This window comes from Chamaea fasciata, unplaced genomic scaffold (assembly GCF_029207755.1).
Source record: "Chamaea fasciata isolate MVZ Bird 193981 ecotype frontalis unplaced genomic scaffold, bChaFas1.0.hap1 SCAF_18, whole genome shotgun sequence".
In the NCBI taxonomy this organism is placed as follows: domain Eukaryota; kingdom Metazoa; phylum Chordata; class Aves; order Passeriformes; family Sylviidae; genus Chamaea; species Chamaea fasciata.
In genome coordinates this window covers 1,629,391-1,653,022 of record NW_027094103.1, presented here as the reverse complement: position 1 = coordinate 1,653,022, position 23,632 = coordinate 1,629,391, and the positions used below count along the sequence as shown (strand labels likewise).

Sequence of the window (23,632 nt, the reverse complement as noted above, 5' to 3'; positions counted from 1 at the left end):
GCCAGGTGTGCACTGTGAGCCCTGGACACCTGTCCAGCCTCTCCTCTGGGAATGGGGCTGGCGTCCAGCCCGAGTGTGCTGGTGGCACGTGGGGTGTCCCAGAGCAGCACCAGTGATTTGTGGGTTATCCCAGAGCAGGACTCAGTGGTGCTGCCCATCCTTGCCAGGGACTGTCACCCACCCCACAGGCATCAGCAGCAGCTCCCGGGGACCCCACGCTTGTCCCCAACCCCAGCAGGGGCTCAGGGCTCCCAGACTGCACACCTTGTAGGGGTGCAGGGGCCACCCTGGCCTTGGTGGATCCCCGAGAGGCTCCAGGAGCAGAGCCAAGAGCTCTCCAGGCCCATCCTGTCCCCACGGGGTGACTGGCCCCGTGTCCCAGGCCCACAGGCCCAGCCCTGGCCCTGTGCTGTGTCAGGCCGTGCCGTGCCAGAGGCCACTGGCCCCGGGGAAGGGTTATCTGGCCCTGCAGTGCTGGCAGGAAGCTCCCAGGATCCTGCTTCCCTCGGGGTCACCGGGCCATGGCCACCCCGGCAGCGTCCCCGTGGGCCCGTGTCACCTTTATTCAACATTCCCTTCAGACCAGTGAACGTTACAATATATTTATCTTTCATATATTAGAGATTTCCTGCTTCGAGGGAGGGGGGGACCCATGGCTTGATTTGGGGGGGGAAAGGAGCAGTGGGAGCCCCAGGGGAGCACCCAGGGGTGCCGGGGGGAGCAGCTGTGGGGCTGGGCAGGGGGAGGGGGGACGCTCAGAGCCCTCCCGGCCCCATGGCAGGGGCTGGAAAAGTCCTTTGTAACCTGCACATCAAGTACAGCCTCACATTTGGGATCCTCGAGCCCTTCTGGGAGCTTTGGGAAGGGCTCCCATGGGAAGGAGAGCCGCTGTGACGGGCTCACCCACGGCTCTGCTGAACCAGGGCACAAAATCAGGGAGAGGCAGAGAGAGGGGGAAGAAGCCAAAGCTGTTTCCCACCTGCTCCAGCCCCAAATCCCAGGGGGATCTGCAGCCAGAGCCACCTAATCCCATGGCACTCTGGGCCCCCCCCAGCCACTATTCCCAGGGCTTGGAATGCTGAACCCACCACCAGACACCACTCCATGAGAGCCAGGACCAGGAGCTGGGGTTTTTGGGAGGTGGGAGAGCAGCCCCCCGCAGCTCCCAGCTGGGGAGTGAAACAGATCTGGAGGGAGCAACAGCAGCCGGGAGGACACGGCTTCACTCACACACGGAATGCTACAGGGATGCGGGGACTGGGGACAGCCCCCCTGCCCCCTCTGCTCCCCCCAGCCCCCCTGGGACAGGGAGAATCCCAGGGGCTGCTCCCTGGGCAGGAAGGAAAGGGGACATGCACACGGATCCGGCCCTGCTTCCTCGGGCGGGAAAGGGAGGAGAGGAGGAGGAGCAGGAGGAGGAGGGGCTGCAGCAGCACCTCAGTTCTTCAGGATGGTCTCGTAGGCTTGGTAGATGTACTGGGACACCTCTGGTGCTCGGCATTTCAGGGATAACTGTGGGGAGAGAGGGAATAGTGGGCTCATGGAATCCCACCCCACGCTGGAGAGCCGCCAGCCCCAAAGCAGAGCCCTGCATGCTGCAGCACCCTCCCACGAGGCACTCCAGCTCCTGAGTTCAGCTGGAAAAAGGTTATTAAACCCCTACAAGCCCTCCCAGGGCAGAGCCATCCACATGCAGCACAGGCAGGGAACAGGCAAGGGCAACACTCCAGCTTTTGGGATTGGATTCAGTCCCTGGTGCTCCAGGGTGAAGGGTTCCCCAAAATCAATCCTCCTCTCCAAAGAGCAATGAGCCCCTTCAGGTGTTTGCTTAAATATTAAATCATTCCAAAATCAATTAGCTCCTCAAGCTGGGGAAGTTCATGGAGAATCCTGTGGGATTTGCAGCTATCCTCATCCCCAGTGACACCAGGAGGGCGGTGGGGACATCCCAACCTTCAGAAACATCTCTCTCCTTGTGCCAGCCCTGCTGGGAAGGAGAGGCAGGAGGCACCAGGAGACTGGCAGGGCAGGGAAAAACGTCGGGGGAGGGAGGAATATCCAGGCAGCAGCCAAGGAGAGCCCAAAGCCAGGGAAAAACCAACTTCTAACCTCCAAATCCTGCAAGAGCGGGCAGGCCGGCGAGGGCGGGCGGCGGGGACGGAGACACAGAGAGAGGAGTCAGGGTGACACAGCTCGTCCCACCCAAAACACAGCGGGCTGCCAGGGAGGTGGGGAGGGGACAGGGAAAGCAGGGACGGCTTGTGGATGAGGTGTGGATAGATCCCTGCTCAGGGAGTGCTCCGAGGACGGCGTTTAATGGAGCTGGGTGGGTTGGGACCCCTCTGCGTCCTTCAGCTGTCCCCACAGGAGCAGTGTCACCATCCCACGAGAGAGGGACGGTGGGGCTGGCACCAGCAGCACCAGCAGCTGGGGAGGTGGCCCCAGCTCGGGGCAGGGAGGGCAGGGAGCTGCCCCGGGGGGGTTGTGGGCAGGCAGGGGATGGGGCTGTACCGTGAAGCTGGGATTGCTGGGCTGGATCCGGAGCTCTGCCAGCACCCAGATGCCGTTGGTGAGCTTCAGGGATTGGTAGAGCATGTCCTGGCCCTCCACGTTCCTCTTGGCGATGGTGAAGATGTTGCTGCCTTGGAGTTTGCTGCTCACAGCATCTGGGATGGCAGAGAGAGGCTGAGGGGCTGGGCTGACCCCCCGCACCCTCCGGACCTGCTCCTGCCCCATCTCCTCCCCTCCTTGTCATGGAAGAGGTTTACACTGGGTATTAGGGAAAATTTCTTCATGGGAAGGGTGTCAGGGTGGCACAGCTGCCCAGGGCAGCGCTGGCGTCCCCACCCCTGGAGGGATTTAACAGCCGTGTGGATGTGGCACTTGGGGACAGGGATAGCTAAGCATGACCTGAGCCAGGTCCTTCCAAGGGGGTGGGACCCACCTGCAGTGAGGGAACAGTCTTTGATCTGGAACTGGGTCTCGTTCTCGTTGGGAATGTCCTTCCAAGTGGCCAGGAACATCTGCCTCTCTGCAGGGAGGGAGGACAGCAGCACTGAGGGAGCTGCCAGACTGGCCAGCCCCAAAGGTGACACAGTACAGGTGACATGGCAGCACCCCCTCCAGCAGCTCCCCAAGGCCAGGCTCAGAGCAGCCACCTGCTTTTGGGGGCTCACCCAGTGTGATCAGGAAGGTTCCAGGGGCAGGTGACAGAGAGCACCTTGCTGGAGCCACGGTCACCCAACTCACCCATCTTGCCATCCTCCACGAACAGGATGTGCAGGGGGTACAGGGTGCTGAAGTAGAAGACGTCGATGTTGTTCTTCACAGCCACCTGGGGTGGAAGGACACAGGGATTTCAACACCTCTGAGCCACAGCAGGTTCCCATCTCATCCCATCCCATTCCTCTGCAGCCAGGTGTCACTGCAGCAAGCACCTGGCTCCTGCTGTCACACCTCCCTCTGGATTTCTCCCAGGGACCCTGCCCTGTCCCCAGCTCCCCAGGAGGGGACACCCCCGTGTTCCCCACCTGGAGGTTGTTGAGGGGATCCATCTTCATGACGGAGCCCACGGTGTTCAGGGGCAGGGAGATCTCCACGGACTGGTTGGGAGCCAGAGGCGCATGCACCTGGAGAGGAGCTGCCGGGGCCAGGCCGAAGCTGGGGGACACCAGGGAGGGCAGGGGGTCAGGGTGGGGACAGCAGGTGATGGCACAAGGCGCTGTCCACCCAAGCCTGGCACCCCCTGCCCTTCTCCACCGGCATCCCAGGAATGGCCTTGCTGCCCCTGCACTGTCCAGGACGGGGCTGGTTCCTGCCCTGCCCACCCTGGGCCCCCCCCCCAGGATCTCCCCCCTTCCTCCTACACCCATCTGTAGCATCCTGCAGCATTCCCCCAGGGCCTTTGAGGGAAAAGGAAGCATCAGCTCCCCAGGACAAACAACAGGACAATGGTCAGACCCCTGAGGAACAGCCTCTTCAGCCAACTTCTTAGAGGCTTTGGTTTGATGCTCATCACCACCACAGCCATCAGAGAGAGAGGGGTCATCACCAGAGGCTGTTCCCAGCCCTTGCAGCTCCTTCCTCACGCCCTTTCCCACACAAAACTGCTCTGGGCAGCGTCTCCATGAGTCCTAGGAGACGCCAGCCCAGGTGGGACTCACCTGTTGCGGTTGAACTGGATAGCAAAGTCAGACATGACCTGCAGGGCTTTGTTGGTCAGCACGAGGTCCATGGAGATGGAGCCCACCTGGCGGCTGAAGGTGCCAGAGATCTCCAGCCCCTTGGCTTTCATGGCAGGGAGCCAGACCTGGGCCAGGGAGACAAGAAACCCTCAGGGTGTCACCCAAAAGAGACCCCCTGGTGCTCCCCCAGCTCCTCCTCTGCTGTGGGGGGTGGGCACGGGGGTCTGTGCACCCCCTAACCCCAAGGCTGGTTGCCCCACTCACCGTTTTGGGGGCCACGTAGGATCCTGAGAGGGTCCCCACCCCACCGGTGAGGTCGAAGAGGTCACCCAGGCCACTGCCAAGGGGTGCCCCCACGTTTGTGGGTGCCGTGGTGCTGGGAGCTGGCGTGAAGCTGCCACTGCTGCCACCGCCAGCTATCTGTGGGGACAGGGGAGGGGTTACAGCGGGCACCACGGCGAGGGGAACAGGAGGAGGAAGAGGAGGATGAGGGTGCAGAGAATGAGAGGGTTTGGGTGTGAGGGCAGACTCACAGCAGGGCTGCCTCCCACATCGCTGCGCAGCTGCAAGAGAAGAAAGGGGCATCAGCAGGGGCAGGGCTGAGGGCACAGGGGCCCCCAAAATGTCCCCTCTGGACACTCCCTGAAAGCAGAGGTGTGGGACAAGGGCCTGGAGTTAGGATGCTCCAGTGGCCCCAGAGCAGGAGCTGTGAGGGGCCATGGCTGTCCCCAGAGGGAAGCAAGGTGTCACTGGGGCTTGGGGGCAGCAGGGGCAGCCAGGGGTGGGCAGGGGGCTGGAGGGCTGGGCACAGGGTGATCCATACCCCTTCCGACTCGTCCCCCATCTCCAAGCAGAAGCAGGCAAGGTGGAGAGAAGAGCCAGCCACATGCAGAGAGAAGCCAGGAGAGAAGAGACAAAAAGAGAGAGAGAGGAGGGGAGGAGAGGACAGATGTTAGTCCTGACACATCTGCCTGTCTGTCCATGGCTGTCCTGGAGCCAGGGGACAGAGCCAGACCTCATTCCCAGCTCCAGTGCCAGCCTGTCATCAATCCCCGAGAGCCACGAGGCGCCAGGGCAGCACTTGCAGGGTTACAAAACAGGAAAGGCAGACACGTTGCCTCCCCTTAGGATGAATCTGCTGGATTTCATGAGTCATGGAGCAAACTCCAAACTCTATTCCCTCAGGGAGCCTGGCTCATCTCCAGCAGCCACAGGGCAGGTGTTCCCACACAGGGAGAGGTTTCCATCCCGCCTCACCCCGAGGCCAAACCCACTGCTTGGGCTGCATTCCCAGGAGGACACGCTGTCACCTCTGGATCTCCTGGCACGGGGACACCCCACGGGCTGGGAGTGGGCACATCCTGGCCCAGCCCTGCAGCAGTTTGGGGGACAGAGAGGGTCCCCCAAGAGCAGCCACTCCTGCAGCACAGCGCATGGAGTGGGAACATCCACACCAATGGAGAGGAAAAGCACCGGGAAGTGGTGGCTGGGACTCCTCCACTGGATAATGGCAGGATAAACTGGGGTGCAGTGCCCTCTGTCCTCACCCACTGCAGGGAAGGACCAGCCCGGATGTCCCCAGGCTGACAAGTCTGTCCTATCCCAGGACAGCCCAGACCAGAGCCAGCATCAAGCCCAGCACAATGCCAATGGGATAGGCTGGAATCAGGGAAGGAGCACGGGAGCTGGGACGTACCAGGGCATCCAGGCCACCCCCGAGGAGGTCCACGGCGCCCATCTGCACGGTGGCCATGGGTGGCCCGCTCACCGGGGGGCCCAGGTCCAGGTTGAGCAGGTCCCCCAGCAGGTCCCCCTGGGTGGGGATCACCGAGGGCTGATCCGCTGCCGGCCCTGATGGGGCTGTGTCCGGGCTCTCAACACTCTCGCTCCTGAAGGGAATGGCACGGGAAAGATGGGAGGGGGTGAGGAGCTCCAGCTGGGACAGCAGGTCCCACTGCACACAGGAGTTGGCCCAGTTGGACCCTCCAGCCCATCCTGGCTCCCAACACATTCTCATGGAGATCACCTTCCACTGGATCACTCCTTCAGCTTTTGAAGGATAGGACTCAGTCCTTAAAGGACTCAGCTCTGAGCCCCACACCCGCGCAGCTCCACGTCCAACCCCTCCATCCAGAGCCCTGGAAGTGCCAGCACTTGGTGGCGACACGGGAATACTCACGAGACCGTCCGTGGGGGCAAACTCTTGTGCACGACGCCCTCCACGAAGGCGCTGGGGGGCTTGTGGTACACCGAGGCCAGGGTGCCGATGTAGCAGATGAGCTCGTCCAGCAGCGTGGGCTCGATCAGATCCGTCTCCTCCGAGATCAGCGGCTTCTCCGCCAGCACCACCTCCTTGGCGGCCACGGGGTCCGTGGAGAGCAGGCGCCAGTAGATGTAACCACGATCCCGCAGATCAGGGTTGTCCGAGTCCTTTGGGAAGCCATTGGGAAGCTGCAGCTACTACAGAGCTGCTCAGAGCTGCTTTTCCCATCTAAGCCTTGCCCAGAGGGATCGCAGGGATCACAGAGGATCGCAGGGATCACTCCCCCTGAGCCGTGGCAGTGTCCACACTCTCCAGGCTGTCAACTGTCAGGACTCCCAGAGGGATTGGGGACAAGGGATGGAGGGACAGGACACAGGGAATGGCTTCCCACTGCCAGAGGGCAGGGGTAGATGGGATATTGAGAAGGAACTGTTCCCTGGGGGAGTGAGAAGGCCCTGGCACAGGGTGCCCAGAGAGGCTGTGGCTGCCCCTGGATCCCTGGAAGAGTCCAAGGCCAGGCTGGATGGGGCTTGGAGTAACCTGGGACAGTGGAATGCACCCCTGCTGGCTGGAACAAGAAAATCCTTAAGGTTCCTCCCAACTCAAACCATTCCGAATTAAGCTCCAATTACCTGCCTGCTGTCACATGACCAAGCCATTCCCACTGCCCCGGGCAATGGGAAGCCCCGGGAAGCTCTCCCAGGTGTTACCCACCTGTGTGGCCAAGCTCAGCACCTGCTGCACCAGCTCCTGTGTCTCCGTGGGCTTCTTCAGGAACAGCTTCACGATGGCTGTCAGCAGCTGCAGCTGGACCTGTGGGGGACACACAGGGTGAGGGACAGACAAACAGACAGGACACACTGGGTTTGTGCAGGAACACATGGATCTGACCCAGGACCTAACCCCAACCTGCCTTTCAAGGGACCAAAGGCACAGCGACCTTGTCAGTGGCAGTGACACATGTCGGGGCCCTCACCTGGCCCCTTTCCAGCCCATTTCCACACCCTCAGACGCAGCCTGACCCCAACGTTATGGGGCAGGATCTTGGGAGCAGGTTACATGGTCCCGCAGGGCACAGGCCAGAGCATCCTTTGACTTCCACACGGATAAGCTGCAGGAATTCCCCTGTGACAGTCCCTCCCAACCTCTCAGGCAGCCTGGATCTCTGGCTTTGCTAATTAGCATTTGTAGGCTTTGCCCTGCTCACTGTCACTTGGTTACAGGGTGTTTTGCAGTTTTCCAGAGATGGAAACCCTCCAAAATTCCACAGGCAAACCCACTGGCCTCAGTTGCCCTGGGAGACAGGGCAGGCACTGCTTCCTCTGCTCATTTTCCAGCTCCAAAGGGATCCTGTGCTGGCACAATGGGAGAACCAGGTGACTGCTTGGTGCCTCCCAACCACGGAACAGGGAAGGCACTTGGGACAACGCCATGGTGGCATTTCATAGAACCATGGAACAGCTTGGGCTGGAAGGGACCTCAAATCCCATCTCATTCCCTCTCTTGCCATGGGCAGGGACACCTTCCACTATCCCAGGTTACTCCAAGCCTGGACCACATCCTACACCCAAGCCTGCCACGGGACACAGCTGCTCCAAGCACCTGCACCAACAATCCCTTCAGAGCGAACTGTCCCCTGCTCCACTCAGTGTCACAGTGTCCCCCTGAGCCAGCAGGACCCCCTGGCACACCTGGGTGCTCTCATCATGGAAGCCCTCCAGGAAGCTCTCCAGCAGTTCGTCGGCGTTGTCGATGCGCTCGGCGTATTCCCCCACGATCCAGATCATGGCAGCCCTGGCCTCAGGCTCATCCAGGGAATCCAGGTTCTCGCAGAGCGTGGCGATCACGCTCTCGTACCTTCCCGAGGAGAGGACAAAAAGCAGGAGAAAGCTCACCAAGAGCAGGAGACCCGAATCCTGATCCACCCAAACTCCAAACCACATCCCACGGCCCACAGCAGAACTGTGGCCAAGGGCACCCTGCCTGGGGCTGTCCCCTCGCCCCATGGGCAGTGCCCACACGGCTCCCAGAGCCCATTCCCTGCTCCTGAATTAACCCTGCTCGTCTGATCCGCTCCACTCTGGAGCAGCCCAGAGCTGCGGGCTGTGCCTGCAGAGTTCTGCTCGTTACCAATTCAGTTCATTAGTATTTATTACCACTATTAGTCCCCGACTTCCTGATTACAGAGTTGCCTATTCATCCTGGCTCAGCTGGAACATTCCCTCCCCTCTCCTCCTGCTGCCCTTGTTCCAGCATCAGGAGCTGGATTGAGGGCCAGGGACAATTTCTGCTGACGCAAGGGACCTGCACATCGCTGGCAGCTCCTCTCCACTGGAGCGCCTGGATCTGGGACTGCCACCATGGACTGATCCTGAGGCTGGGGACAAAAAAACCCAAAGCCACCTGTGCTGGGGGAAGGCTCCAGGGGCTTCATCCCACCAGGAGTTTGTGGGCCCTTCATTCCCTCCCCCAAGAGCACAGAGAGGAGGGAAGAGCTCGCGTAGGACCGGGAGCGTCGCGGAGAATCCGCGTCGCGGAGAATCCGCACGCACTTGTTGGGGTACTTGCGGAAGATGTCCTTGATGACCACGATGGCCTCCTGCACCACGTAGTTGACCTTGGTCTGGATGAGGTCCAGCAGGGTGCTGACACAGCGCTCGGCCGATTGCTGCCGGAGGGACTCGGTCACACGGGGACAGCCCTGAGCACTGATCCCCTCACATCCCCATCCCAAACCCACCACTCCCCCTCATTCCCCCCAAATCCAACCCACAGCAGGATGGGGGACACGTCAGTGTGGTCTCCTCTTCACATTCCGGCGTGGCTCCTCCTCATCCTCTCTGCACATTCCCACAGGCTCCTCTCACCCCATGGGAAGCATTCCAGCCATGCAGAACCACCTTTCCCAGGAGGTTTTTAATAATCCCCTTTGGAAAATTATCCCCACGGGGAAGCAAAGCCTCTGAGCAGCCCCTCAGGAAGGGATGGATTCCCTCCCAGCCCCCTGGGAAGGGATCAGCTCCCTCCCAGCCCCCCGGGAAGGGATCAGCTCCCTTGCAGTCCCACTCTGGTCCCCAGCAAGCCACTGGTACCATCCACTGCATTTAGAACTTCTGGCCCTGTTTTAGGAAGGGATCCTAAAGCAGCTCCAGTGGCAAAGGATAAGGGCATGAAATACTCTCCTGGCTGATCCCTGTGGAACAACCAAGGCTTATCCCCACGCCTTGGAAGGCTCCAACTTGCAAATTCCTGGGATGAGATGGCCACCATGTGCTGGAAAGTGCTGCCCTGCCCAACCAGAGGTGCCACCAGGCCCGGCCGCGTCCCAGCCCTCACCTCCACCTTGATGGCACAGCGGCCGATGGCTCTCACCGCCTTCCTGACAAAATCCACATCCACCTCCGTGGCGTATTCCTTCAGCTCCGCCAGCACCTGAGGGGTGGCAGAGCACAGTGAGAGCCTGGCGGCAAGGCAACGCCACCAGCAGAGTGGGGCACTGACCCAGCACGAGCGGGCTGGGTGGGACAGCTGCCCCAGCCAGAGCTGGGGCTGGGATCTGGATAGCCCTGGAGGCCCCAGCTCCTGACCTGAGCTATGTTGGCCTGGGAGGCCAGGCGGATCATGATGTCCAGTTTCTCCAGTTTGACGTAGATGGGGTCGTTGTACTTGACAAAGAACACTTTCATCTCGTGCTTCAGGATCTCGGGCCTGGGGGCAGCGAGAGGCAGCATTAGGGGGGACATGCACTCACTTCCACCACAATCCCAAGGTTCTGGCGGCCTCAAGGAAACCAAGTCGTCATGATTATCCCCCAGGATTCTGCCCCTTGGATCCCCTCTGCTGGCATGTAGGGGACAGAGCACAGCCTTGTCACAAACACGTGACAAGACATGAGGCAACGGGAGATGTTTGTCCTGCCAAGGCTGGAAAGGACGTGTTAGGGGGAGCAGGGACACAAATCCAGACCCCAGGGCTAGGCTGGACCTTTCTCACCAGCTCACCCTCTCTCTAAGCTGGGAAAGAGCTAGGCCAGGTCCAGCTCCAAGCTGCCTTCCACATTCCCACTCCCAGGGACACTAATTGCTTTCCACCTCTCCCAGAAATTGCTGCTATTTTTACGAGACGACCACGGCGCTGACTGGGAGGAGGACAAATCATCTGACTGGGCTGGGGCTCTCCAGCTGCCACTCCTGCTCCAGGCACACGTGTGGGGCCCCGGCCACCTCCTGCCCACCAGGATTTTAGATCAGCAAAGGGACAAAAGGACTCTGAGCACTTGTTCAAAGAGGACACCTGTGGAGAAAGCAGCTGGCAGCAGAGAAATCCCTCCCTAGACACGGAGTGACTACTCCAAAGTCTCAAAGCTTTTGGCTTTGCCATCCTTTGCTGCCCCAAATAAAGAATAAATTAAACTAAAGGATACGTTAAACTGGAGATCCCAGCTTAGCTCCCTACTCATTCCCTCACCTGGCTGACTCAAGGCCGGGTTGGACAGGCCTTGGAGCAACCTGGTCTAGTGGAAGGTGTCCCACGGCAGGGGGTGTGATGAGATGAGCTTTTAGATCCCTCCCAACCAAACCATTCCGTGACTCTCCTTGGATTTTAATTAACAGAGAAGAAAACACCCTACAGGATGTGTTGTGACACTGTTGCAGTCAGAGGGACTGAAGCACCTGTGGCTAAGAGGGGACACCTGGACTCACCTTTTCTGCACGATGAGGTTGATGTTGCGGAGGGCCACGTACTGCAGCTCGGGCTCTGCGGACAGCAGAGTGACCAGTGGTGGGGCCAGCTTCTTCAGCAGAGTGCCATAATAATCCAGGTCCTTGGACAGCATCTCCATGAACTTCATCAGCACCTTGACGGCCGACAGCACCACGGCAGAGTTGGCGTGGGACAGCCGAGGTGTCACCCGCTCGCAGATGCTGCCAGGGCAAGGAGAGGGGAAAGGAAATGATCCCAGCCCTTCCTCCTGCTGAAAAACTCCTGCCAGCATGGAGGAAGGACTCGCAGGAAAGCTGAGCAGCACTTGGGATCTTCCCAAAGAGGCTGAATTGGCTCCTGAATGCCCCAGTGAAGGTTATTCCCCAGGCCCTGCAGGACCCTCTGGCAGTGACCCCGTTTCGGGGCTCCCCGGTGCCCATTTTACCCTGAAGCCACACTTGAAGCAGCTCAAGGAGCACAATCCTGGTGCCAGGGCTCACTGCAGGACCAGGGCAGGCTCCAGATGGCCATGCCCACGGCACAGCTCCAGCAGATGCCTGCTGTCCCACCTCCTGCAGCAGGGTCAGGAGATGAAGACTCTCCTCAGAGGAGAAGGGGCAGTGCCAAGCCCTGCCTGTCGCCTCACCTCTGTGCTTCCCGGTCATCCTTGGGCATGTAGTTTGCCAGGCAGTCCAGGATGAAGATCTGGCCCCACTCAGTGCACTCGTTGAGGGCTGTGAGCAGCTTGTTGATGGACTGGGGGTTGAGGTCCAGGAGGTTGCTGCTGGGATGAGACTCCGCTATTTCCGACAGCGCCGCCACCGCGTTGGCCACCACCTGCCGGGGGGACAGGACACGGGTTGGTGGCCCCAAATGCGGCATGAGGGGATGAGCTGCCTCCTCACTAGGAACCCCACACATCCCACCCACATCTGGGCTCCAGCTTCTCCCTGCCCCAGCAGATCTGAGGGGGATGGATGAGCCATCCCCACCAGCACGCTCCCACCGCCCACGCCGCAGCTCCGACGGCTCCCACGTGTTCCACGGGAGTCAGCCTTGGCTCCGTGCCCAGTTCCCTTCCCCAGGCAGCTGTGAGGAGCCTCAGAGCTTTCCACACAGCTCCTGGGCTCAAACACTATGCCCAGGGTAAGACTGGAAAAGCAGGAAAGGCTGTGGGAAGAGAAACCCTGGGGAAAGGTGGTTTTAAAGTTCCCCATGCCTGGGGAAAGGAAGGGAAGTCAAAGCCCAGCTGCCAGGAAAACCAGAGGCAAAAGCCACTGGCTCTGTGCTATCAGAATCAGGCACCAGCTTCCCTCTGCCCCGAGCTAGCTGGAGCAGCCTCCCTCCCACTGGGAACAGAGGAATAACACACTGCCAAGGGATGGGAGAAACCCTCCGTCCAGGACACAGGGTGACGGGGCAGGGAACACAGCCTGCGGTCCTGAGAGGCAAAAATTCCCCAATAGAGGTTCGTAAACACCGAAAAGAGAGTCTGGGAGGAAGGGAGTTGGATGTGAATGTGACGGGAGAGTGGTGACTGCCATTTGGACGAAGAGGAGAAGGAGAGAGGAGAAGGCCAAAAACGATCACCATGGGGTTGGAGTCTGAGATGAGATCCTTGAGGGTGTCCAGGAAGCCCTGGTCCTCCACCAGCTGGGCGTTGATGTCGTGCAGCTTGGCCACGCAGACCGCGGCCGTCTTGCGCACGTAGGGGTCCTCGTCCTTGAGGCACTTCCGCAGGGGCTCGCACAGGTACTCCGTGATCTTGTCCACACGGATGCAGCCCATGGTCCGCACAGCCAGCGCCCGGATCAGCGGGTTTGGGTCCTCACAGTCCTGCAGGGAGGAGAGGAGAGGTTGGATCTCCCGGGCTCCTCAAGCACCAGGAGGATCTGGGTTCTAATCCTGAGGTTTTTATGTTCTGCTCTCGAGAACAAGTCACTCAAGAGAAGTTTCCTCTCTCGTCCTGCACCCACTGAGTTCCAACACCACCAGTCCTCGTTCCCAGAACCCCTCAATCCATCCAGGAATCCCATGTTCTCATCACTTAAACCAGGTACCTGAACCCAACCTGACGCTGGAAACCCAGGTCAGGATAATTATGCGGGGTTTATCCTCCCTAAAAAGCCTGAACTCCCTCTAAAGCCCACCAGGCCTTTTCACTGAGTGGTTTGGCAATATCCTGGCTCCTAAAACACTCTTCAGTTCCCAGCTCCAACAAGCAGATCACGAGGGATTTCTCAGCACATAAATTCCCATGACGGCTCTCGATCACGGGAGCTGCCCACACCCCTGACAGAGAGACTGGCACAGGATGGCTGCCAAAACATGGGTTTCTGCATTACTGGACAAATTCAATCAGTTTTCTAGAGCTTGGAGAGGCCCTCCTCCAGAAGGGAGAGGCTTTGGAAAGCTGCCCACGCTCCCTCATTTGCAGCTCGGCGCAGTGAAGTGGCACGTGGTGTCCCGGGACACGGAGCCCTGTCCCCTCACCTTGACGAAGGTGTTCACTGCCATGATGGCCATGTCTGGCTGGCTCTTGGCATAGTTCATCAGGTAGAGGTAGACCAGCTTCTTCAGCTCCAGGTTGTCTGTCTGCATGCAGTTCACCACGTCCGGGAAGAGAGCGCTGGAACACAGAGAGCTCTGTGAGGGCAGGACACGGCCACACTCACCACGGGATCCGCCTTCCCACGGATAACCCGCTCCTGAAGCCAGGAGAACCCAGCTCTCTCCTGGGAGCCAGGCTCACCTGGAGAGCAGAAGGCTCCAGAGACCTCAGAGAGGCCCTGCCAGGGCCTAAAGGGGCTCCAGGAGAGCTGGAGAGGGACTTGGGACAAGGGATGGAGGGACAGGACACAGGGAATGGCTTCCCACTGCCAGAGGGCAGGGATGGATGGGATATTGGGCAGGAATTGTTCCCTGGGAGGGTGGGCAGGCCCTGGCACAGGGTGCCCAGAGCAGCTGTGGCTGCCCCTGGATCCCTGGCAGTGTCCAAGGCCAGGCTGGACACTGGGGCTTGGAGCAGCCTGGGACAGTGGGAGGTGTCCATGCCATGGCAGAGAGTTGGATTACATGGGCTTTAAGGCCCATTTCCCACCCAAACCATTCCATGATTTTATGATTCCATGACCTGAGCCCACCCTGCAACAGACATGGCTGAAATGCTCATCCCCCAGTGGATTTTTTTATGGATCTGTATCAAAACCAGCCCTTGATGGACCAAAATTGAGCTTTCCCACATGGCTCTGCTGCATCCCCACTCCAGGGCACATCCACTGCCCTGGAGAACGGGCTGGACAATTCTCTCAGGCACAGGGTGGGGTGGTTGGGGTGTCCTGTGCAGGGCCAGGAGCTAGACTGGATGATGGGGATGCCTTCCAAGTCAGGATATTTCAGGATTTTATGCATCGTCACAGGATGGTGCCAAAAGGAAGAGCCCCACTCCCCTGGGTGAGTCCTGAGCACCAGGATACTCTGCTGGGATGGAGGGGAATGGAGCAGATCAGGTGCCTGCACAGAGCTGGGGCTTCCCCTTCCCAAACACCCCGGAGCTGTGGGATACCAGAGATGCTGTCTCATCCACAGACAGGCCAATTAGACAATTAAACCACCTCAGGGGAGGCAAACAGGATCCCAGGGCTATCACAGGGGTTATTCCACCCTGACAGATGTCCCAAGGTTCCAGGAAGCTTTTCCACCTCCGCAAACCCGGGCAGGATCAATCCCAGGGCCCCCTAAATCCAGGGAACTGGGCTTTGCAAAGCTGCTACCCACCTGGGCTGGTCTCACCCCGGCTAAACCGGGCTTTGCTGGCACCTCCTGGGGAGCAGTGAACTCAGCAAACTGCTTCCCTGCAGCCTACAACAGGCACACAGCAAACACATGGGCTGACAGAGCCACAGGATCGTGGAATGGGTTGGGAATCATGGAATCTTTGAGGTTATCGAGTTCTACCCCCTCCATGGGCAGGGACACCTTCCACCATCCCAGGTTGCTCCAAGCCCCAGTGTCCAGCCTGGCCTTGGACACTGCCAGGGACCCAGGGGCAGCCACAGCTGCTCTGGGCACCCTGTGCCAGGGCCTGCCCACCCTCCCAGGGAACAATTCCTGCCCAATATCCCATCTAAATCTCTTCTAGTCTAAAGCCATTCTTCTTCGCCCTGTCACTATTTGTCCATGTAAAAAGCTGCTCTCCCTCTTTTTCCAAGCCCCTTCCAGTACTGGAAGCTCCTGCCATTTCCATGTGATTTCCACAGGGGTCCCAAGATGGACACACCCTGCTGCTGCAGCTGCTGCTGCTCTGGGAGCCAGGGATGCCCCAGTTCTCCCAACCCTGAGTGTGTTTTCCCTCCATTTACTCTCAAATGCACCGTGAAAACCAAATTGCTGATGCTGCCTGTGCTGGGACAGGTCTGTGCAGGAAAAGGCACGGAAGGAGCCACGTGCAGCTCAGCCAGATGGAAAAAGGGAAGCAGGAACAGCAGCTGCCTGACCTTTTGGACTGGAGAGGCTGCAAAGGGTTTATCAACACCCAGGCAACGCCACCAACCTTCCCCCACGAAGCCTCCGAGGGGGTCCTGCTTGTTTTTAGCAACACACAAAGGGAGTGGGAATAATCCCAACAAACTGATCTGGCAGCCAGACCAATCCTCTTTTAGCCAGATTACAACAAAAGCCAGGAGAGCCCCCACCTGCCAGGTGGCCACGTGGACACAAACTGCACTCCAGGAGGGAGAGCTGCAGCCAGGAGCGGACCTGGGTGAACCCCGAGGGGAAAAGCAGCATGGAAATCCCCTTGGAAGAAACAGAGGGAAAAGGGAACCCAAAAGCCACCTGGGTTTGCCTTGGGCACATGGGAGAACAGCATGAAGGAGAGGTTTAGGATAAATTTCAAGAAAAGGTTCTTCCCCCAGAGGGTGCTGGCACTGCCCAGGCTCCCCAGGGAATGGGCACGGCCCCGAGGCTGCCAGAGCTCCAGGAGCCTTTGGACAGCGCTGCCAGGGATGGCCTGGGTGGGACTGTTGGGGGGTCTGGGCAAGGACAGGGGTTGGGATGATCCCTGTGGGTGCCTTCCCACTGAGGACATCCCAGGATGCAGCCTCAGCACACACCTGACGTCCTTGCCGACAGTCATGGACGCGATCACCTTCTTCACAGCCTCCTTCTTCTTCTCCTTCTTGTCGCTGTTCAGCTCAGCTTTGAGTTCAAATATCTCCCCTAGAAAAACAGGAGAAGTGGCAGCTCAGGGATTAGTGGAAGGGGCACCCCACCCCTCTGCTGGGTGAGCACAGCTCCCACCTGCTGCACAACAGGGTTCCTTTGCCACCCCAGAAAAGAGGGATTTAACTTCCCAAAGCCCTCACCGAAGGCTGGGGCTGCTCTGGGGGCTCAGCTCCCAGCCATGGGATTGGAGACGAGCCTCCTGCTGAATCCCTGGGGCTCCTCCAGCCCCACAGGGATGGGAGATGCTGCAGGAGCCAGGGGCACCCCATGGGCACTGGATGGGGTCACCCAGAGGGTATTTTTGGCTGTGGGGTGGTTATCCCAGCCCCACGAGGTCCTACCCTTCCCAGGGATGATGGCACACGGATTTTGGGCGCTGTTCCTCAAGTCCATATGAGGAAGGGTGGCTCCCAAATCCCTCCCTGCCTGTGGCAGCAACCCCCCAGCCCAGGGCACCATGTCCTGCCCTCCTGAAGCCACGCTGAGCTCCTTATTCCCTCCTGGGCTGGCAGATTGAAGAGGAAGATGCCACATGGCTTCTCTCCACATTAATTCCTAGGTCTGGAGAGCGCTTAAGGCCCTGAGTGCTGCCCAGGGGAGCTCCTGAGCTGCTAAAGCCGATCACCAGCTGCCACCAGCCCTGGCCGGGGTCAGGGGGCTGGGGACAAGGTGTCCTGACCCCACAGCAGCCCAGGAGCGGCTCCAGAGCAGAGCAGGGTGGGGTGTCAGCCACAGCATCCCACTGGGACTCAGGGCATTCCCACGGGAGCTTCCCAACCCTCCCCAGCCGGTTTATACAGGTGTAGGAACCAGCTGGTGGTTTTGGGATGAATTGTGATATTCCTGCTCCTGCCCTTACCTTTCTTGGTGGTGGTGAAGTACTTGGAGTCCGTCATGGTGGTCTCCAGCCAGCAGCACGGCCCTGGAGGACAGGCAGAGCACAGAGGTTCAGGGTTGATAATTTCCTTGCAGGGATTGTTACGGAGAGCTCCAGGAAGGAAAAAAAAACAGGGGAGGGAAAGAGTTTGGGATCTCATGGGAAGTGTCACAAGGAGAAGCCAAATCCCTAAGGGAGGGTGAGCACCTTGCAGCTCTGTGATGATGGAGAATCAGCTGGTTCTCCAAAGAGGATGTGGAGGAGGAAGGGAATGACTGAAGATCCCAGGGCTGCAGCCCTGACTTTGCTCATCCCATCCTGCACAGAGCCAGGCAGCAAGGGCTCGGTGATCCCCCCTGGATTCACCTCTCCTCATCCAAAAAATGCTTTCTAAAGGAAAACTCACACCCAGCCCTCCCTCACACCTACACAGGGAAGAGCTCTGGGCTGGGGAGAGGAACTGAGCCAAACCTGAGGTGCAGCTCAACAGGACACAGCAGCCGAGGGGCACGGATCTGCCAGATCAAAGGGAGCCTCTTCCACAAACCAGCCCTGCTCCAGCAGGGTTGCTTTAAATTCCAAGGGTGCAAGGTTTCCGCCCAGCACTTGAGGCTCCATTATATAATTCAGGCAGTTTAGGGCAGATTGAGGGCTTGGCAGGCTGAGGAAGGAGATGTGCAGCCCTTCGGAAAGGTCAGCGGGGATTTGGCTTTTATGGCTCTGGTTTTCCCATCTTCCCTTCAACAGGGAAGGAACCAGAGGCTCGTCCTTGAAAGCCTGCAGTGGCCTTGCTGTTTTGGAGGGGCAGGAACACGGGAAGCAAAGCCAAGTGAAAAAAAAAAAAAGAGATTAAAAAAAAGAGCTTGCGGATGGGTTTAAAATGCAAATGAGCATCTTGAAAGCCAAACGCAGCAGGAGCACAGAGGAACTGTGTCCTCTGTTCCCCGTCCAAGCAGGAGAGGGATCCCCAGCAGGGATAAAAAGAAAATCTGGATGAAATCTGGGGGTTGAGCACGCTGGGCAGAGCACACAGCTTGGCAGGGAGGGAGAGGGAAGGAGTCTGCGTGGGTTTGGGGCTGCTCTGGGGGCTGCCAGCATGATCCTGGGGCTATTCTGGAGGGAGAGGCCTGTCACCACACTGCCACAGCCCTGCCCCTCGTGAGACAGGACACTCCTCCCCGCCTCAGTTACCTGGGATTGATTCAGAGCCTTTTTTATCCCACTAAGTCGATGGCTCTCCAGGGAACAGCGGGAGCTCCGGGCTGCGCCGCAGCTCTCTGCGCCTCACTGCAGATCCCGTCCTGCCAGACAGGGAGGAAGGAAGGAAGGAAAGAAAGAGGATTCACTGCAGTCCCTCTGATTCCAGGACCTGGCTCACACTCAGCCCTGCTCTGCAGAAGTGCCTGGAAAGCAAACTTGAAGGCGAGCAGGGAATTTCTGCAGGCAGCTCGGAGACATGAATCACACCGGGCGCTACCCTGCAGCTTCCCGCTCTGGCAGAGCCAGGGAAAGCACAGCCTGTGGTTTCCCCCTCCACAACCTCACCAACGTGTGGTTCAGCCACTCAAAACCCCACTGATTTCAGAGGCTGAACCACCCACTCCCCCCAGGCCTTTAAGCCCAGCAGCAACTCCATGAAGGAAAGCGGCTCCTCCAGCTCAGGAATGAAGGCGCGCCCCTCGCTCCTCACACCAACACAACCCTCCCAGCAGGAAGCACCCCAGGGCCTGGAGCAGGGTGATGAGGGGATCCAAACTCCTGCCAAAGCCCAGCACTCAGCACCCTGCACCCTGTGTGTCCCCCAGACTGTGCCAGGGTGACAAGGCAGGGCTGGCTGCCAGCCCGGGACGCGGCCCCCGCAGGTGAATTCCCACAGCTCAGCCCTTGGGCAGAGGCCAGTGCTGCTGCCTGCCTTTAGCTTTAAGGATGCAAGCGTGTGCTGCAGAGCTGAGAGAAGGTGTTTGCTCCCTCAGCTCCAGCAATTCCCACCCAGCCCCCTTCCAGTGAGAGGCTGAGCGGGGCAGCTCCTCACTCACACAAAGCAGGATGCAAGCAACAAAACAAAGGATACCGACCACCCCTGAACTGGTGGCGGCTCAGGTTTTACCCCACCTTCACGCCAAACTTGTTTTAAGCTGGTCTGGCAAACAGGATTCGAGGAGTTAAGTGTCCATAAGGTTCTAGAAGCTGCTGGAGAGGAGCACCTGGGTGCTCCCACACACCCAGTCTGGGCTCCTCGGGTCTGCTTTTGGGACAGATTTTGGCAGTGGCCAAAACCCAAAGCCTTTTATCCCTGATTTTATCCACTCCAGGGGACTAAATTCCACAGCTCCACACGAATCAGAGCCTCTCAAGCACCCAGGTCAGAGACATGGCAGAGCTCAGCCACCGCATTTTTCCCACTGCCATGCCAGCACCTCCCAAATTCAGCTGTCCTGGGGAAATATGAGGCTCCTAAACCCAAAATACAACAACAATACAATCACTGGGCCTCCCACCGAGGTGGTGCTGCCAGTGGCCTCCTGGGAATGACACCAATGTCAAATGAGCCACTGCTGGTGCTGCTCATTCCCTCTTATGGAGAGTGGAGGAAAACTTGTTTCTCCTGTTACTTTTATCACCCTGTTTTAGGATAATTCCTCCATCCTTGAAGGCTGAGATGCTGCTGACCAAAGACTTACACCATGGAATGGTTTGGGTGGGAAAGGACATTAAAGCCCATCCAGTGCCACCCCGGCCATGGGCAGGGACACCTCCCACTGTCCCAGGCTGCTCCAAGCCCCAATGTCCAGCCTGGCCTTGGACACTGCCAGGGATCCAGGGGCAGCCACAGCTGCTCTGGGCACCCTGTGCCAGGGCCTGCCCACCCTCCCAGGGAACAATTCCTGCCCAATCTCCCATCCATCCCTGCCCTCTGGCAGTGGGAAGCCATTCCCTGTGTCCTGTCCCTCCAGCCCTTGTCCCCAGTCCCTCTCCAGCTCTCCTGGAGCCCCTTTAGGCCCTGGCAGGGGCTCTGAGCTCTCCCTGGAGCCTTCTGTTCTCCAGGTGAGCACCCCCAGCTCTCCCAGCCTGGCTCCAGAGCAGAGGGGCTCCAGCCCTGGGAGCATCTCCATGTCCTCCTCTGGACTCCCTTTCAGCATCCACCAACACAGACTCACTGCCAGGGCTGGGACGCAGCCTTTAACCTGTGCCCAAGACATCCCAAATCCCCACTTTTCCCAGCCCACCACAGCTCCCAGGTCCTTCTACACCATCTGACAGCCCAGCCCAGGAGTTCTCTGCCTGCCAGAGTTCTGATCTGCCCAGCCTGGCCCAGGTCTCAGGAAGGAAGGAAGGAAGGGAGAAAGGCTGGAATTCCTTCTTGGAACAACATTCTTGCTGTTCATGGGGGACAGGTTGGCACCTAAAGTCAGGGAGAGGAGAAAGGAGCAGGAACTCAAAGGGCAAAGGAAAGGGCTCACCAGGAAAACAGAGGGGCAGCTGGAGGTTAGTGGGGAAAGGCAACTCCCACAGGCAAACACCTCAGCTGGGAATGAAGCACTTGAGGGCCAAGGTGGTATAATTAGGGAAATTAAGGAAGACTCTAAAAAATTAATGAGTAACTGGAGCCGTGGGGAATCACATAAGCGTTCCCTGCTGGTGTGAGGCAGTCCCAGGGCACTGCAGGGGCCAGGCAGGGGTGAGCTGCTGATGGCTCCCCACAGCTCCCGGCACATCCCTGCCCTATGGACAAAGCCCAGGAGATGCCACAAACACCAGCAAAGGGACAGAAACACCCGGGGTGGAAGGAGAGAACCACAGGCTGAGGATACACAACCCCCCAGCCAAAGGGCCTGGTGCTGATCCCAGTTCTCTCCCTCCTTACTCACAGCAGTGTTTCCCATCCTACAGCCATGGGCACAGCTCCCATCCCTGTGCTCATCCCACCTCTGCCAAGCTGCCACAAACCCCCAGGGGCTCACACCAGCCCCACACACTTTCCCACTAAGATATTTTTCCTCTGTCTGGCCTAACTGGAGCCAGTCAGGGCTGTGATTCCACTGCAGCCCAACCAGGACCATCCACATCCTCTCCCAATCCACGGGCATTCCAAAAGGCTCCAAACAAGGGGCTCCTTGGATAACTCAGGGGTAGAAGCCAGACTCACTGTGCCATCAGCAAAGTGCCCAAATCGTGGCAGACCCAAGGCAGTGGCACCAGCAAATGAGCTGCAACCCATCAACCAATAAGTGGGGAATAAACCCAAGGAAAAAGGACAATCCTGAGGTGTCCCCTGCAGCACACACTGCCAGGATCCCACTGCCACAGAGCCACAAAGCACCGTGCTGAGAGCTGGGGGGATTTTGAATCACCCTGAACAGGGATGGCAGCCACAGGGGCTCCCCCAAACTCCAGCTGAGCGTCCTCAGGGACATCAAGGACCTTGTTCTGGAGACAGCATCAGGTTCCCATGGCAGAGGGGATGTTCTCCTCCTGGGAAAGCCAGGGGCTGCGGGGTGGACACCTCCTGCCATGGAATTCCCAGCCTGGCTTGATCCAAGCAAGGCCCAACACCTCTGGAAAGCCCCTGGGGATCCCAAAGCCTGTTCAGCCTGGCAGTCTGACCCCACAAATGGGTGTAGGAGACACAAACCACATCAATCCAACTACTCATCCAAGGCTTATCCCATTCTCTGTCACCCCAGGAGAGAGGGGACACAAAACCCCTCCGGAGCCCCCGCAGCTGCTGGGGATGGGAGCCCTGACAGGGGTTAAAACTCCGGGAAACTCCACACAAAACACCTGCAACAACAACAGCAACACCTCCAACACTGCTCCTTCAGGCTGGAGCTGTCTCACAGCTCCTTTTTATCCACTTCGGGGCTTTTGCCCCTAAAATCCCCATGGAGGGGGCAGCCAGCACAGGATATATGAGCCCAGCTGCCTCCCTGTTTGCTCCATGCCCAGCTCCCAGCTTATTCCATGCACAGCCAAGACTTTTCCCTATGGATGTGCCGTGCCCTGAGGTGGGTGAAGGAGTCACCCGGTGCCCCCCAGCTCCTGCAGAGGGTCCTGCCCGCAGTGCCGAGCCCGTCGGGGTCCGGCTGTGGCCAGGACACGGTGCCCGGGGTGCTGGGGACGGGAGCAGATCCCGGGGCGATCCCGCCGGGATGGATCCCAGCGCTGGGACGCGGAGCTGCCGCGGGGACAGGCGGGACACGGGACACGGCTCCGGCCCGGGGCAGGCTGTGGGGTGGGGGGACCCCTGTGTGCCCCAGCCGGGCGTGGGAGGGGAGGATGGGGACACAGCCCGGGACACGGGAGGGGACACAGCCCGGGACACGGGGTCAGAACAGGGACACGGCCCGGGGGCACAGCCCGGGGCAGGAGGACACGGGCCGGGGCGAGGCGGAGGCCGGGCCAGGGGTCGCAGTGGGGACACGGCCGGTGCCAGAGGGGCGGAGAGGAGACGCAGCGCAGCCCGGGGGGCGGGAGGGGCCCGGGCCCAGAAGGACGCGGCGCGGCCCGAACGCCGGCGGGGGACCCGTCCCAGGTGCGCACGGGCGGAGCTCGGGGAAGGCGCCCCGGGCAGGAGCAGCTGCGGGTCCCGGCTCAGCCCCCGGCCCGGTCGGTCCCTGCCCGGCCCGGCCCGGTCCGTACCTGCCGCCGCCGCCGCCGCCACCGGAACTGAGGAGCGGAGAGCGCTTCCGGGGCGGGGCGGGGCCGACGCGGGGCGGGGCCGGGGCGGGGCCACGGCCGGAGGGGCGGGGCTGGGAGCGGGAGAGAGAACGGGGGACGCGGGGTGGGGACATGGGATGGGAACACGGAACGGGGACTCGGGATGGGGACAGGGGACGGGGACTCGGGATGGGGACAGGGGACGGGGACTCGGGATGGGGACACGGAACGGGGACTCGGGATGGGGACAGGGGACGGGGACTCGGGATGGGGACAGGGGACGGGGACTCGGGATGGGGACACGGAACGGGGACTCGGGGTGGGGACATGGGATGGGAACACGGAACGGGGACTCGGGATGGGGACAGGGGACGGGGACTCGGGATGGGGACACGGAACGGGGACTCGGGATGGGGACAGGGGACGGGGACTCGGGATGGGGACACGGAACGGGGACTCGGGATGGGGACAGGGGACGGGGACTCGGGATGGGGACAGGGGACGGGGACTCGGGATGGGGACACGGAACGGGGACTCGGGGTGGGGACATGGGATGGGAACACGGAACGGGGACTCGGGATGGGGACAGGGGACGGGGACTCGGGATGGGGACACGGAACGGGGACTCGGGATGGGGACAGGGGACGGGGACTCGGGATGGGAACACGGAACGGGGACTCGGGATGGGGACAGGGGACGGGGACTCGGGATGGGGACAGG

The 23,632-nt window shown here is 59.9% G+C and overlaps 1 protein-coding gene and 1 non-coding gene across 5 annotated transcripts; both read right to left on the bottom strand.

Moving 5' to 3' along the window:
* Nucleotides 1-455: 455 nt before the first annotated feature.
* On the bottom strand, nt 456-22,943 carry AP1B1 (adaptor related protein complex 1 subunit beta 1). Of its 4 annotated transcripts, XM_066200139.1 has the most exons (24): nt 22,895-22,943; nt 18,446-18,555; nt 17,237-17,299; nt 16,266-16,371; nt 13,645-13,780; nt 12,742-12,987; nt 11,798-11,988; nt 11,151-11,372; nt 10,035-10,155; nt 9,784-9,879; nt 9,000-9,115; nt 8,139-8,304; nt 7,162-7,260; nt 6,364-6,614; nt 5,881-6,073; nt 5,008-5,028; nt 4,718-4,747; nt 4,449-4,604; nt 4,164-4,309; nt 3,531-3,660; nt 3,250-3,334; nt 2,945-3,031; nt 2,512-2,666; nt 456-1,512 (listed from the first exon to the last, which is right to left on the bottom strand). In XM_066200139.1, exons 3-24 carry the CDS (start codon nt 17,271-17,273, stop codon nt 1,438-1,440), a joined length of 2,865 nt encoding a protein of 954 aa, XP_066056236.1. In that variant the 5' UTR covers nt 17,274-17,299; nt 18,446-18,555; nt 22,895-22,943; the 3' UTR covers nt 456-1,437. The 4 variants fall into 4 exon arrangements, with proteins under 4 accessions (XP_066056236.1, XP_066056238.1, XP_066056237.1 ...); XM_066200141.1 differs by lacking the exon at nt 4,718-4,747; XM_066200140.1 differs by lacking the exon at nt 5,008-5,028.
* Nucleotides 3,964-4,068, bottom strand: LOC136298986 (small nucleolar RNA SNORD125). The gene has a single exon (XR_010723433.1). It is a non-coding gene; the product is annotated as a small nucleolar RNA SNORD125 (small nucleolar RNA).
* Nucleotides 22,944-23,632: the final 689 nt, after the last annotated feature.